Genomic DNA, 12,859 nt, shown 5'->3' with positions numbered 1-12,859 from the left:
CTGACTCCCACTGTCTCCCACTGTCTCCCACTGTCTCCCACTGTCTCCCCACTGTCTCCCCACTGTCTCCCCACTGTCTCCCACTGTCTCCCACTGTCTCCCGCTGTCTCCCACTGTCTCCCACTGTCTCCCCACTGTCTCCCGCTGTCTCCCCACTGTCTCCCCACTGTCTCCCACTGTCTCCCCACTGTCTCCCCACTGTCTCCCACTGTCTCCATCTCCCCACTGTCTCCCCACTGTCTCCCACTGTCTCCCCACTGTCTCCCGCTGTCTCCCCACTGTCTCCCCACTGTCTCCCACTGTCTCCCCACTGTCTCCGCTGTCCCCCACTGTCTCCCACTGTCTCCCCACTGTCTCCCACTGTCCCCCACTGTCTCCCGCTGTCTCCCACTGTCTCCCACTGTCTCCCACTGTCTCCCGCTGTCTCTCCCACTGTCTCCCGCTGTCTCCCCACTGTCTCCCCACTGTCTTCCCACTGTCTCCCTCTATCTCCCCACTGTCTCCCCACTGTCTCCCTCTATCTCCCCACTGTCTTCCACTGTCTCCCGCTGTCTCCCTCTATCTCCCCACTGTCTCCCACTGTCTCCCCACTGTCTCCCCACTGTCTCCCACTGTCTCCCACTGTCTCCCCACTGTCTCCGCTGTCTCCCACTGTCTCCCCACTGTCTCCCCACTGTCTCCCTCTATCTCCCCACTGTCTCCCACTGTCTCCCTCTATCTCCCCACTGTCTCCCCACTGTCTCCCACTGTCTCCCCACTGTCTCCCACTGTCTCCCACTGTCTCCCCACTGTCTCCCTCTATCTCCCCACTGTCTCCCCACTGTCTCCCACTGTCTCCCACTGTCTCCCACTGTCTCCCACTGTCTCCCACTGTCTCCCCACTGTCTCCCTCTATCTCCCCACTGTCTCCCCACTGTCTCCCTCTATCTCCCCACTGTCTCCCCACTGTCTCCCACTGTCTCCCACTGTCTCCCACTGTCTCCCACTGTCTCCCCACTGTCTCCCTCTATCTCCCCACTGTCTCCCCACTGTCTCCCACTGTCTCCCACTGTCTCCCACTGTCTCCCCACTGTCTCCCTCTATCTCCCCACTGTCTCCCACTGTCTCCCACTGTCTCCCCACTGTCTCCCACTGTCTCCCCACTGTCTTCCACTGTCTCCCGCTGTCTCCCTCTATCTCCCCACTGTCTCCCACTGTCTCCCACTGTCTCCCCACTGTCTCCCACTGTCTCCCCACTGTCTTCCACTGTCTCCCGCTGTCTCCCTCTATCTCCCCACTGTCTCCCACTGTCTCCCCACTGTCTCCCACTGTCTCCCCACTGTCTTCCACTGTCTCCCGCTGTCTCCCTCTATCTCCCCACTGTCTCCCACTGTCTCCCCACTGTCTCCCCACTGTCTCCCCACTGTCTCCCACTGTCTCCCCACTGTCTCCCTCTATCTCCCCACTGTCTTCCACTGTCTCCCGCTGTCTCCCTCTATCTCCCCACTGTCTCCCACTGTCTCCCTCTATCTCCCCACTGTCTTCCACTGTCTCCCGCTGTCTCCCACTGTCTCCCTCTATCTCCCCACTGTCTCCCACTGTCTCCCTCTATCTCCCCACTGTCTCCCACTGTCTCCCTCTATCTCCCCACTGTCTTCCACTGTCTCCCTCTATCTCCCCACTGTCTCCCACTGTCTCCATCTCCCCACTGTCTCCCCACTGTCTCCCACTGTCTCCCACTGTCTCCCACTGTCTCCCCACTGTCTCCCGCTGTCTCCCTCTATCTCCCCACTGTCTTCCACTGTCTCCCCACTGTCTCCCACTGTCTCCCCACTGTCTCCCTCTATCTCCCCACTGTCTTCCACTGTCTCCCCACTGTCCCCCACTGTCTCCCGCTGTCTCCCACTGTCTCCCACTGTCTCCCACTGTCTCCCACTGTCTCCCACTGTCTCCCCACTGTCTCCGCTGTCTCCCACTGTCTCCCCACTGTCTCCCCACTGTCTCCCTCTATCTCCCCACTGTCTTCCACTGTCTCCCTCTATCTCCCCACTGTCTCCCACTGTCTCCCACTGTCTCCCCACTGTCTCCCACTGTCTCCCCACTGTCTCCCTCTATCTCCCCACTGTCTCCCCACTGTCTCCCACTGTCTCCCACTGTCTCCCACTGTCTCCCACTGTCTCCCCACTGTCTCCCCACTGTCTCCCTCTATCTCCCCACTGTCTCCCCACTGTCTCCCTCTATCTCCCCACTGTCTCCCCACTGTCTCCCACTGTCTCCCACTGTCTCCCACTGTCTCCCACTGTCTCCCCACTGTCTCCCCACTGTCTCCCTCTATCTCCCCACTGTCTCCCCACTGTCTCCCTCTATCTCCCCACTGTCTCCCCACTGTCTCCCACTGTCTCCCACTGTCTCCCACTGTCTCCCACTGTCTCCCACTGTCTCCCCACTGTCTCCCTCTATCTCCCCACTGTCTCCCTCTATCTCCCCACTGTCTCCCCACTGTCTCCCACTGTCTCCCACTGTCTCCCACTGTCTCCCACTGTCTCCCCACTGTCTCCCTCTATCTCCCCACTGTCTCCCCACTGTCTCCCACTGTCTCCCACTGTCTCCCACTGTCTCCCACTGTCTCCCCACTGTCTCCCTCTATCTCCCCACTGTCTTCCACTGTCTCCCGCTGTCTCCCTCTATCTCCCCACTGTCTCCCACTGTCTCCCACTGTCTCCCCACTGTCTCCCACTGTCTCCCCACTGTCTTCCACTGTCTCCCGCTGTCTCCCTCTATCTCCCCACTGTCTCCCCACTGTCTCCCCACTGTCTCCCCACTGTCTCCCACTGTCTCCCCACTGTCTCCCTCTATCTCCCCACTGTCTCCCACTGACTCCCTCTATCTCCCCACTGTCTCCCACTGTCTCCCCACTGTCTTCCACTGTCTCCCGCTGTCTCCCTCTATCTCCCCACTGTCTTCCACTGTCTCCCGCTGCCTCCCTCTATCTCCCCGCTGTCTCCCACTGTCTCCCTCTATCTCCCCACTGTCTCCCACTGTCTCCCTCTATCTCCCCACTGTCTTCCACTGTCTCCCGCTGTCTCCCACTGTCTCCCTCTATCTCCCCACTGTCTCCCACTGTCTCCCTCTATCTCCCCACTGTCTCCCACTGTCTCCCTCTATCTCCCCACTGTCTCCCACTGTCTCCATCTCCCCACTGTCTCCCCACTGTCTCCCACTGTCTCCCACTGTCTCCCACTGTCTCCCCACTGTCTCCCGCTGTCTCCCTCTATCTCCCCACTGTCTTCCACTGTCTCCCCACTGTCTCCCTCTATCTCCCCACTGTCTCCCACTGTCTCCCTCTATCTCCCCACTGTCTCCCACTGTCTCCATCTCCCCACTGTCTCCCCACTGTCTCCCACTGTCTCCCCACTGTCTTCCACTGTCTCCCCACTGTCTCCCACTGTCTCCCCACTGTCTCCCTCTATCTCCCCACTGTCTTCCACTGTCTCCCCACTGTCTCCCACTGTCTCCCACTGTCTCCCTCTATCTCCCCACTGTCTCCCCACTGTCTCCCACTGTCTCCCCACTGTCTCCCGCTGTCTCCCCACTGTCTCCCGCTGTCTCCCACTGTCTCCCCACTGTCTCCCCACTGTCTCCCGCTGTCTCCCCACTGTCTCCCTCTATCTCCCCACTGTCTCCCACTGACTCCCTCTATCTCCCCACTGTCTCCCACTGTCTCCCCACTGTCTCCCCACTGTCTCCCTCTATCTCCCCACTGTCTCCCCACTGTCTCCCCACTGTCTCCCTCTATCTCCCCACTGTCTCCCACTGTCTCCCCACTGTCTCCCCACTGTCTCCCACTGTCTCCCTCTATCTCCCCACTGTCTCCCACTGTCTCCCACTGTCTCCCCACTGTCTCCCCACTGTCTCCCGCTGTCTCCCTCTATCTCCCCACTGTCTTCCACTGTCTCCCCACTGTCTCCCACTGTCTCCCCACTGTCTCCCACTGTCTCCCGCTGTCTCCCCACTGTCTCCCTCTATCTCCCCACTGTCTCCCACTGACTCCCTCTATCTCCCCACTGTCTCCCCACTGTCTCCCCACTGTCTCCCCACTGTCTCCCACTGTCTCCCCACTGTCTCCCCACTGTCTCCCCACTGTCTCCCTCTATCTCCCCACTGTCTCCCCACTGTCTCCCTCTATCTCCCCACTGTCTCCCACTGTCTCCCCACTGTCTCCCCACTGTCTCCCACTGTCTCCCTCTATCTCCCCACTGTCTCCCACTGTCTCCCACTGTCTCCCCACTGTCTCCCCACTGTCTCCCGCTGTCTCCCTCTATCTCCCCACTGTCTTCCACTGTCTCCCCACTGTCTCCCCACTGTCTCCCTCTATCTCCCCACTGTCTCCCACTGTCTCCCTCTATCTCCCCACTGTCTCCCACTGTCTCCATCTCCCCACTGTCTCCCCACTGTCTCCCACTGTCTCCCACTGTCTCCCACTGTCTCCCACTGTCTCCCCACTGTCTCCCCACTGTCTCCCCACTGTCTCCGCTGTCTCCCACTGTTTCCCGCTGTCTCCCACTGCGGCCCCCCTTCTTGTGAAGGTTCTGAGGTCGGAAGCGGCCCTGTAGATCTAGGTGGCTCTGTCCCCTGGCCCTTCTGCCTCCTGCCACCCCGATGTCCCCCACTGAACTGAGCCCTGCAGAGCCACACGGGGCTAGACTTAATGCTGGGGTCTTAGCCAGCAGCTGTGAGGGGTCAGTTCACTGAGGATGTGTCTAAGGCCAGTCCCTTCCTGTGGCTCAGAATGGGCCCAGGTAGCCACCTGGCCCCCTGGTCCCCTCTGACCCTTGTTCTTGATTCTCCCGGCCCCCCTGCTACGTGACCTACCTGGACTCTTGGGTCTTCTCTTGGGCTAGACTTAGCCCAGCTCAGGCCACCGTGTCCCCTGTCTGGGTAAGAGGTGGCCTGCCACTGCCCCAGCCTAAAGAGGCCTATTGGGCCGGGGAGGCTGAGGCAGAGAGGGGAGAGGGCAGGAATGAGGGGTGTGACATCCTGATGAGGCTGGGACGAGAGGAAGGCCAGTGGGCCATCGGAGTGGCCAGGCAGGGACATGAGACTCGGGGGAGGTGGGGACGGGGCCAGCACTCTGGATGGTGGTGTCGGGTGGACGTGCTCTGGGGAGGTGTGAGGCAGGAAGGCCATGTTCCCAGGGCCTGCAGGGCCCCAGAGAGACCAGCAGAGCCCGTGGCCAGGGGCAGGACTGGAGGTTGGGTGGACTCTGTCTGGGAGCAGGGAGTGTGGGCCCCACCACCTGGCTTCTCAGGAGGGCGGGAAGCTGCTCTGGGATGGCCAGGTGGCCATCGGGAGCCTTGGAGGAGAGGCTGGGAGCGGGGAGGGGCCCAAGGGGCACCGAGGGAGAGAGTGGCGGGGGTTCCCCCCAGGAAGTCCGCCTTGGAGACGGCCTGGAATCTGCGGGTGCCACGATTCCCCGTGGAAGCCAGGGCTCCTGTGTTCTCTGGGCACAGCCAGCGTCCCCGGCCTCAGGCTGGGCAGCTCCTTAAGGAGCCTGCAGCCCCCACCTCACTTCCTGGACCTCTGAAGCCTGGATCTGACCTGATACAGACCGCTAACCAGAGGATGACAGTGCCCAGGGGCCCGAGCCTCTCCATCAGGGCCCACGAGCACGTGGTGGCACCCTGCTCCAGTGCCTGACTCCAGGGAGCTGCTGTGGATGCAGCCCCACCTGCCCTGTGGCCGCCAGCCCAGGGGACTCCCAGCAGTCACTTCTGCATGTCCCCCATGACCGCATGACTCACGAGGGGGTGCATTTGGGGTGCACTGGCCACCTGGAGTCCATGCCTGGGCTTGTGTGATCTTGCTGCTGCTCCTGCGGCACTGCCTCGGTGGTGGGTCCCCATGTGTGGGTGGCCTGCGAGTCCCTGTGCCTCCTTGTACCAGCTGGTGAGCGAGTGGGCAGCACGGCGTCCGCCTGTCCTCTGGGCCCGAGGGCTTGCACCTTTGGGAGAGCTGGCCCCGGGCGTCTCTGGTTCCTTGCTCTGAAGGTTCTTCTGCAGGTCACTTAGTTTTGGTTGCTAGTGAGAAGTAGGGACTCTGTTTCAGCCTCTCCTGTGGACAGCCAGTGGCTCAGTGTGTCCATGTGAGACCTTTACCCACCCCCTCTTGGCCCGGAAGCCACTCCTTCCAGAATGCCATCCAGATGAAGCCCAGAGTCAGGCCTGTAGCCTGGGGCTGTGTGGAGCCTGGCTCCATGGGGGTCTTGTTCCCACCCCCTCCCCTCCCACCGGGCCCTTCCTCGGCCCCTCCTCCACACTTCATGACACTTGGTGTCCTTCCTCAGCTTCATGGAGGTCATTAACACACAGTGCCCACTCTGGTGATGGCTTCCTCTGTGTACATCTAGATCAGCACCAGAGTCGGGTGGTGGGAATCGGGTGCCAAGGGCAGAGGCCCAGAGGAGATGAGCCCCCGGTTCTGAGTGCTCCTCACCAGGTTGTCATGGTGTTTGTACGCTGCCTAGTGTCGTCAATGTTCTAGTCTAAAATGACCCGGGGTTGTGCACAGTGAGGGGCCTGACTCCTCCTGCCAGGCCTGGCGACTCTCCAGCCTTGGGTCCTGCGACCTTCACAAGGACATCTGTCCTTCAGAGGAAAACAGATCCTGCGGAAAGTCCTTTACAATCCACAAGGTAGGAGGGAAGGATGCTGACTGGGCCCCCTGAAGACCAGCCGGGGTGGGGAGAGGGGAGGGGGAGGGGAGGGGAGGGAAACTCTCCTGCCCCGGCCCTGAGTTCCAGACAGTGGCCCTACAGAGTGACAGGCCTGTCACCAGAGTTACCACTGTGTGAGTGCGCACAGGAGCATGCGTGTGTGGCCAGGACCGTGTGGCCTCCTCTCCAGAGGAGTCTCAAGTAGACACTACGGTGCTGTCGACTACAGTGGCCCCGCTGCCCACACCTCCAGGGCTTAGGTGCTGACTGAAGTCGGTGCCCTTGACCAGAGGGTCCCCACTCCCGCCCGCTGACCTCAGCCACCCACAGGGTCTTTGTGCTGTGTCCCTGGGTCTGAGATTTGGGGTTTCTTTCTGTGTCGTCTTTCTGTGTCTGGCTTCTTGGGCTCCGTGCCCTTCCCAGGCGCATCTCTTCCTGGGCCATGCCCACGGGACCCACGGACAGCCCTGCAGGGTGATGCTGTGTGGGCCGCGGTGGGTGCTGCCTGCACTGGAGAGCAGAGACCTCAGCGCACTGACTTGGCCTGCTTCGCGCTGGACCCTGCAGTGGACTGTGGGTCTCAGGTGGCTGTTGGAGGTTTCACGAAGCCTCCTGCTGTGTCCTGCTGTGGCTGTGTGTCCACCCAGCCTGACACACACAGCCCCCGCTCCGACTCTCTCCAAGCTTGCTCTCTGGTCTTTTTGGCAGTGGCCATCCTAAAGAAGTGGCTGTGGAGCGCCTTCGTCCACTTTCACATCAGGTTTCTTTTGTTTTCGTTGTCCCTGGACTTCATTTGTCTGTGTGCTGAGACTCGAACCTCAGGCATGTAGGCAAGCGCTCTCCCACTGAGCTACAGCCCAGCCTCAGGTTGCCTTTTAATTACCAAGTTGTGGAAGTGCCTTATGTATTCAGGATGTTCACCCCTTATCAGAGACACTGTCCCCCAGTGTTCCTGCCCACCCACAGGTTGCCTTTCATGTGCTGTGCAAAGCTTTTGGGTTTGATGAAGTCCCACTTACTCATCTTTGCTTTGATCTGGAGATTGTTTGGGCTGGTATGGCTATTTTATCAGTGTGAATTTTTCCAATCAAAAACATGAACTGTCCTTCCATTGGTTTGTATTTTTGATTTTCTAACTTTCAGTTTGTAGATCTTTCACCTCCTTAGCTAGATTCATTCCTGAATATTTTATTTTTAATGCTATTGCAAATGGGATCATGTCTTTAGTTTCTTTTTCAGATAGTTCATGGTTAATTCGGAGAGCCTCGGTTGAGTTAGGATGTCTCTGTTTCCTGGAACTTTACTGATTTGTTCATTACTTCTGATGCTCTTTGGTGCGTCTTTAGGGAAATACACAAGGTCATGTCTGTGCAGACCTAGACGGCTTCTGCCTTTCTGAGCTCAAGTCTCACTTTCCTCCTCGTCTGATTGCTCTAGAAGGACTTCCAGCAGCAGGTCGACGAGAGGAGCTGAGCGTGGGCACCTTGTCCCTCATCTGGGCGGACGAGCTTTCACCGTGGAGTGGTTCTGACTTGTCCTCTGGCTGGTGTTGTGCTGAGGCCACCTGCCACCTCCCTGGGGCGCTGTCGGTGCTGCTTGTCATGCCCCATCTGGGGGCGTGTGGGTGTGGCCGAGGGAGGTGAGTTGTGATTGTGCCTTCCTCGTGGGCTTGAGGAGGTTGGTGTGGATGCCTGAGTCGTCCGCCCGTCTGGGGTTTCCTGGCTGGGATGACTGCGGCGGCCCTTCGCATCCTTGCCCGTTACTGCTCTACCGCCTTTCGTTTCTCCACGGCACGGTCTTGGTAGACGGATTTTTCCTTCTCTTCTAGGTCATGCAGTTTGTCCCCGTGAGATGCTTCACAGCAGTCCCCGAGGGTCCTTTCTGTCCCTGGGGCACCCTACATTCCTAACTCTACTTATTTGTGAAGAGCTGAAACACTGGTTCACTCTGCCTTTCCACAGCACTGACTCCGGTTTCATTGACATCCCTGTCATCTTTCCAGTCTCCCTTCCATTTATTTCTGCTCTGGTGTGCACGTCCCTCTTCCTGCTCTCTGCTCGTCTTGTTCTGGTCTGTCCCTGGAGATGGGAAGCCGGGCTGCTGGAGATCTCTCAGTGTCGGCATTTATCACTAAGGGTTTCTCTTTTAGAAGTGTCTGGCACCTGTATCTGCTCAGGTTTGGGAAGTCGAGTTTACATTTGCACTGGTCTCAAGATTCTCTTTAAAATTCCCTTTCAAGTTTCTTCTTGGGTCCGTTGGTTTTTCAGGAGTGTGTTAATTTCTGCATATTTGTGAATTTCCCCAAACCCCCTGTTATGGGTCGATTGCTTTGTGTTGGAAAAGGCACCTGCTGTGGTCTCAGTACCACACTTGTCAGGACTCATTTTGTGGCCAAGACGCGACCTGTCCTGAGGAAGGTCCCGTGTGGGCTTGAGAGGAGCCTTCTCCCTGTTGTCGGGGGAAATGTCGTTCTCTGTGTGTCTGTAGGTCCGTCTGGTTTCAAGTGCTCTGCTTCCCTGTGGATTTTCTCTCTGGATCATCTGGGTTTTTTTTCCTGTACCCAGGACTGATCCAGGGCTGGCCCGGGGCTGAAGCTCCCCACTCCGTGCCGTGGGCCCGCTTCTCCCTTTGGCTCAATCACCAGCTGCTCTTTGTATGTAGGTGCTCCATGTTGGTGCTCCTGTAGTCACACTGCGTCTCTTGAGGAACTGACCTCCCGGAATCACTGTCGTCCTTCCTGTGACTTGGACTGAAACCTGTTCTCACGGATGTGAGTGGAGCCGCCCGGGCTGCCCCGTGGCTGTTTGCTCCCTTTGGTCCGCAAGGTGCACTTGGGTGCTTTAAGGAGAGGCCTTCAGCCACTCTGTCCTGTGGATGGGGACCTGGCCACTTGCTCATCACTGGTAGGAGGACCCGACTCTGCCCTGGGTGTCCTCTGACTATTCTGCAGTCCCCGCCGTCCCTTCCTCCTCTCTTCCTGGGTCATCGTTGATCTTCTGTAGTGTTACACTTTTATCCCTTTCCCTCTTCTTTTTTTTTTTTTTTTTGTGTCTTTTAGAATTTTTTCCTTTGTGGTCTTTGTGAGGGTCTCACCTATTAATAATAAAAAATAAACTACCTTACAGCCACAAAATTCTATTTTAAACTGACAGCCTTTAATTGCATGCAGAACTCCCCACGTCCACTCCCCACCCCGACCGACCCTTACTACGATCGATGTCACTCTATATTTTCTATAAAATGGCGTTTCCATGAGGACACACCGCAGCTCTAGTGTTCTTGTTTCACGCTATGTTCCTCCACTGCTGCGTGACCACTCTGACTGACCACAACGTGAGTGGACAGTGACGTAGATCCATGTCACTCAGCGTGGTTTCAGTGTGAAGAATGGCATTTGGGATTCCTTGTGAGTCAGGAGTCACAGGGAGGGGCACCCCATCTCAGGCCTGGGAACATTTTCTCTCCCGTTCATTTCTGAGGAGCAGCTCTGCCAGGTAGGGCTTCCTGCTTCCTGTTTGGAGTTACTTTTTCCTTTCAGAACTCGAACATGCTGCCCCACCCCCTCCACCTGCCACGTCGGCCCCCCACTTCCCGGATGGAGGAGCCCCTTCCTGCTGCTTCTCCTTGGTCATGACGTGTCTCAGGACGCCCCTCATCGGGCTGATCTTGCTGGGAGTCCTTGGAGCGCCACGAATCTGGATGTTCGTATTCCCACAGAACGTGGCTAGTGTCCTGGCAGTGGGGCCCGTTCCTCCTGCCCGCAGGCCCCTGAGCCTGTGTCCCTCCCTGGGGGACGTCGACAGTCCCGTGTCCGTAGGCTCCTACAGATCTGCCCTTTGTGGCTTCTATTTCCCCTCCTTTTTTCTCTGACTTGCAGACCACCTGGGCTGCCCCTGTCTGAAGTTCCGGTGCCGGACCTGGGGTGGCTGCTGTGGTGGGTGGTGATTTCGAGACACTGTGCCGGTTCCTGGGGCTTGGCATTCTTTCTCTGCAGCCCCCCCCTTCCAGTGGGTGAAACCTCCGGACTCTTCCACATTCCCTCATTTTCCATCGTCCCCAGGCACTGACTCCTTATGGGGACACTTCTCTTGCACCTGAAACCCTGGGCAGCCTACAACCCCTGGGCCTTAACAAGCACCAGGGAGGACTTTTTGTGGCTCTGAGGCGTCTGGGTCCCCTGGGGTCCCCGATCCAGCCTCACGCATCCCACCCCAGCCCCAGCTTGATGTTTACTGTGATGGTCACTGTGGCTTCTCAGTTCTCCACTTCCTTTTGGGCACACAGGGTTGAGTTCTGGGAGCTTAGTGTCTGACGTGGTGAAAAGGGGATTTCCCCAGCATTCGGGTGTGAGGGGAGGGTTTGTTTTAGCAGCCTACTGTGCTGTCGCCACCAGCTCCAACTAGACCTTGCCTGGCCCTTCCTCCTGTGAGCTCTCGGCTGGCCTGTCTGTCCTGCCCAGTCTGGGAGTGGAAAGGGGCTTGTGCTGGAAATCGGGGCGGTTCTGCTCATACTTGAGGCCACATCAAAGGAGGGAGATGTTGAGACTCACTGAAGTCTCACTTTGTGGGCTGAGTGATGCATTTGTTCCTGTATTGGGGGCGGGGGTTCTTGCCCGGGAGGTGTCCCTGCATAGAGGGACAGCCTGCTGGGCAGTGACCTCCCCACCCTCCCCACCACGCCCGAGTCAGTGAGGCCCTCCTCGGCAGGCTCCAGCCTGGGTACCTGCCATGTGCCCAGGATCTCCTTTCCCAGCCTGCCCCCATCTCTGACAGCTCTGACATGTGCCCTGTCATCTGTCCTCAGTTTCCTGCAGGGTACATGCCCTTGTGACCCTCCCATGATTTCAGCTGTGACACAAGGTGGGGGAAGGTGGGTGTAGAGGGGAATCAGCCTCCATTCTGGATGTGGGGAGCTCTTGGGTCACGGTGATGTTGCTCCACGGAGGGCCTGTCCCCAGGTGGGACGCAGGCTGAGGGCCTGGAGGGAGCAGTGTGTCACGTGCATGTGTGCACTGGGGTGTGACGAGCGTGTTTGCATGGATGCGTGGTCAAGCATGTACGAGGGTGTGCGTGTGCCCATGCTGTGTGTGGGTATGTGCAAGCACAGGGGTGTGCCTGTGTGTCGTGTACATGGGTGTGTTCCAGTGCTTCATATGCACCCGGCATGTCACTGACATGTGCGTGTGCGTGTGTGTACCCGGGCACTCGTGCCTGCACGTGTCCATCACAGACACCACCTGGCCTGTCAGGATGGCCTTCAGGTGGCGCGGGGCGCTCCGGGAGCAGCTGAGGAGCTGGCCACTCTCTAGCTGTCAGTGTGGGCTGGTCAGGATGTCATGGCTCCCCGAAATCCCATGAGGGATGGAGAGGGCCTGGGGGCCTCTTCCCGGTCAGCCTCTTGGGTCACCAGGGTAGAGCCCGATGAGGCCGGCTGAGGTGGCCCCCTCCATCTGTGGCCCTGCACCAGGCGTCCATCCCATCTGGGCTCCTCTCTCTCACAGTGAGGACATACTCACCCCGAATCAGAGAGAACGTGCAGAAGCAGCGTAAGAGGGTGATGTTTCTAAAGGCCAAGACACTGACACCGCCCGGCCAGATGAAACACAGCAGTCCTGTCTGCCAACCCCAGTGAGCCTCGGCTGCCTGGGTCTGCGCGGGCTCCGCCAGCCCTGAGGCTGACAGGGAAGAGGACTCCACCACCTGTATCCCAGGGGAGCTGCTGGGCCTCCCAGGACTCGAGGGCAGGTGGAGGAGGGCAGCCCACCACAGACCTGGCTGCTGTCAGTGTCTCCAGAGGCCTGTGCCGGGCCCTCAGAAGCTATGTCCTCTGGGAGATGCCCTCCCTGGGGTGTGTGGAGTGTGCCCCAGGGCCTGGTCCTCCAGAGCAGGGGTCTGCTCGCACACCGGTGTGGCCTGGGCTCCAGGGCCGTGTGGGAAGACCAGGCGGCTGCGGGGCTCACATAAAGTGCCCTGTTGGTGGCATGTGCTGGAGAGTGGTGCTTCTTTTGAGTGCCTCTGTGGTGGCTTCTCAGCCAAGGAGCCAGGGCCAGGGCACCCACAGGAACAGGGCACCCCCAAGCAGGGGCGGGCGGGCAGCTACAGCCTTCGGGACTACACAGGACCCCGTGCCTGGGGAGCAAGGGACAGACTGAACCACCAGAACACCCAC

At 59.0% G+C, this 12,859-nt stretch overlaps 1 protein-coding gene across 2 annotated transcripts in view; it reads left to right on the top strand.

The window, feature by feature from the left end:
• Positions 1-12,671, top strand: part of Ankmy1 (ankyrin repeat and MYND domain containing 1) — a 55,669-nt gene extending 42,998 nt beyond the window's left edge. Inside the window, exon 17 of one of the 2 annotated variants that reach the window (XM_078018386.1) lies at positions 12,192-12,671. In XM_078018386.1, the coding sequence (XP_077874512.1) occupies positions 12,192-12,240 (49 nt within the window). In that variant the 3' untranslated portion in view covers positions 12,241-12,671. The remainder of the gene's footprint in view (positions 1-12,191) is intronic. The other variant, XM_078018384.1, reaches the window with a different exon arrangement.
• Positions 12,672-12,859: the final 188 nt, after the last annotated feature.

Source organism: Ictidomys tridecemlineatus, chromosome 7 (assembly GCF_052094955.1).
Source record: "Ictidomys tridecemlineatus isolate mIctTri1 chromosome 7, mIctTri1.hap1, whole genome shotgun sequence".
NCBI classification, from domain to species: Eukaryota; Metazoa; Chordata; class Mammalia; order Rodentia; family Sciuridae; genus Ictidomys; species Ictidomys tridecemlineatus.
Note: the sequence above shows the minus strand (reverse complement) of the source record. Positions and strands in the feature narration are given on the sequence as shown.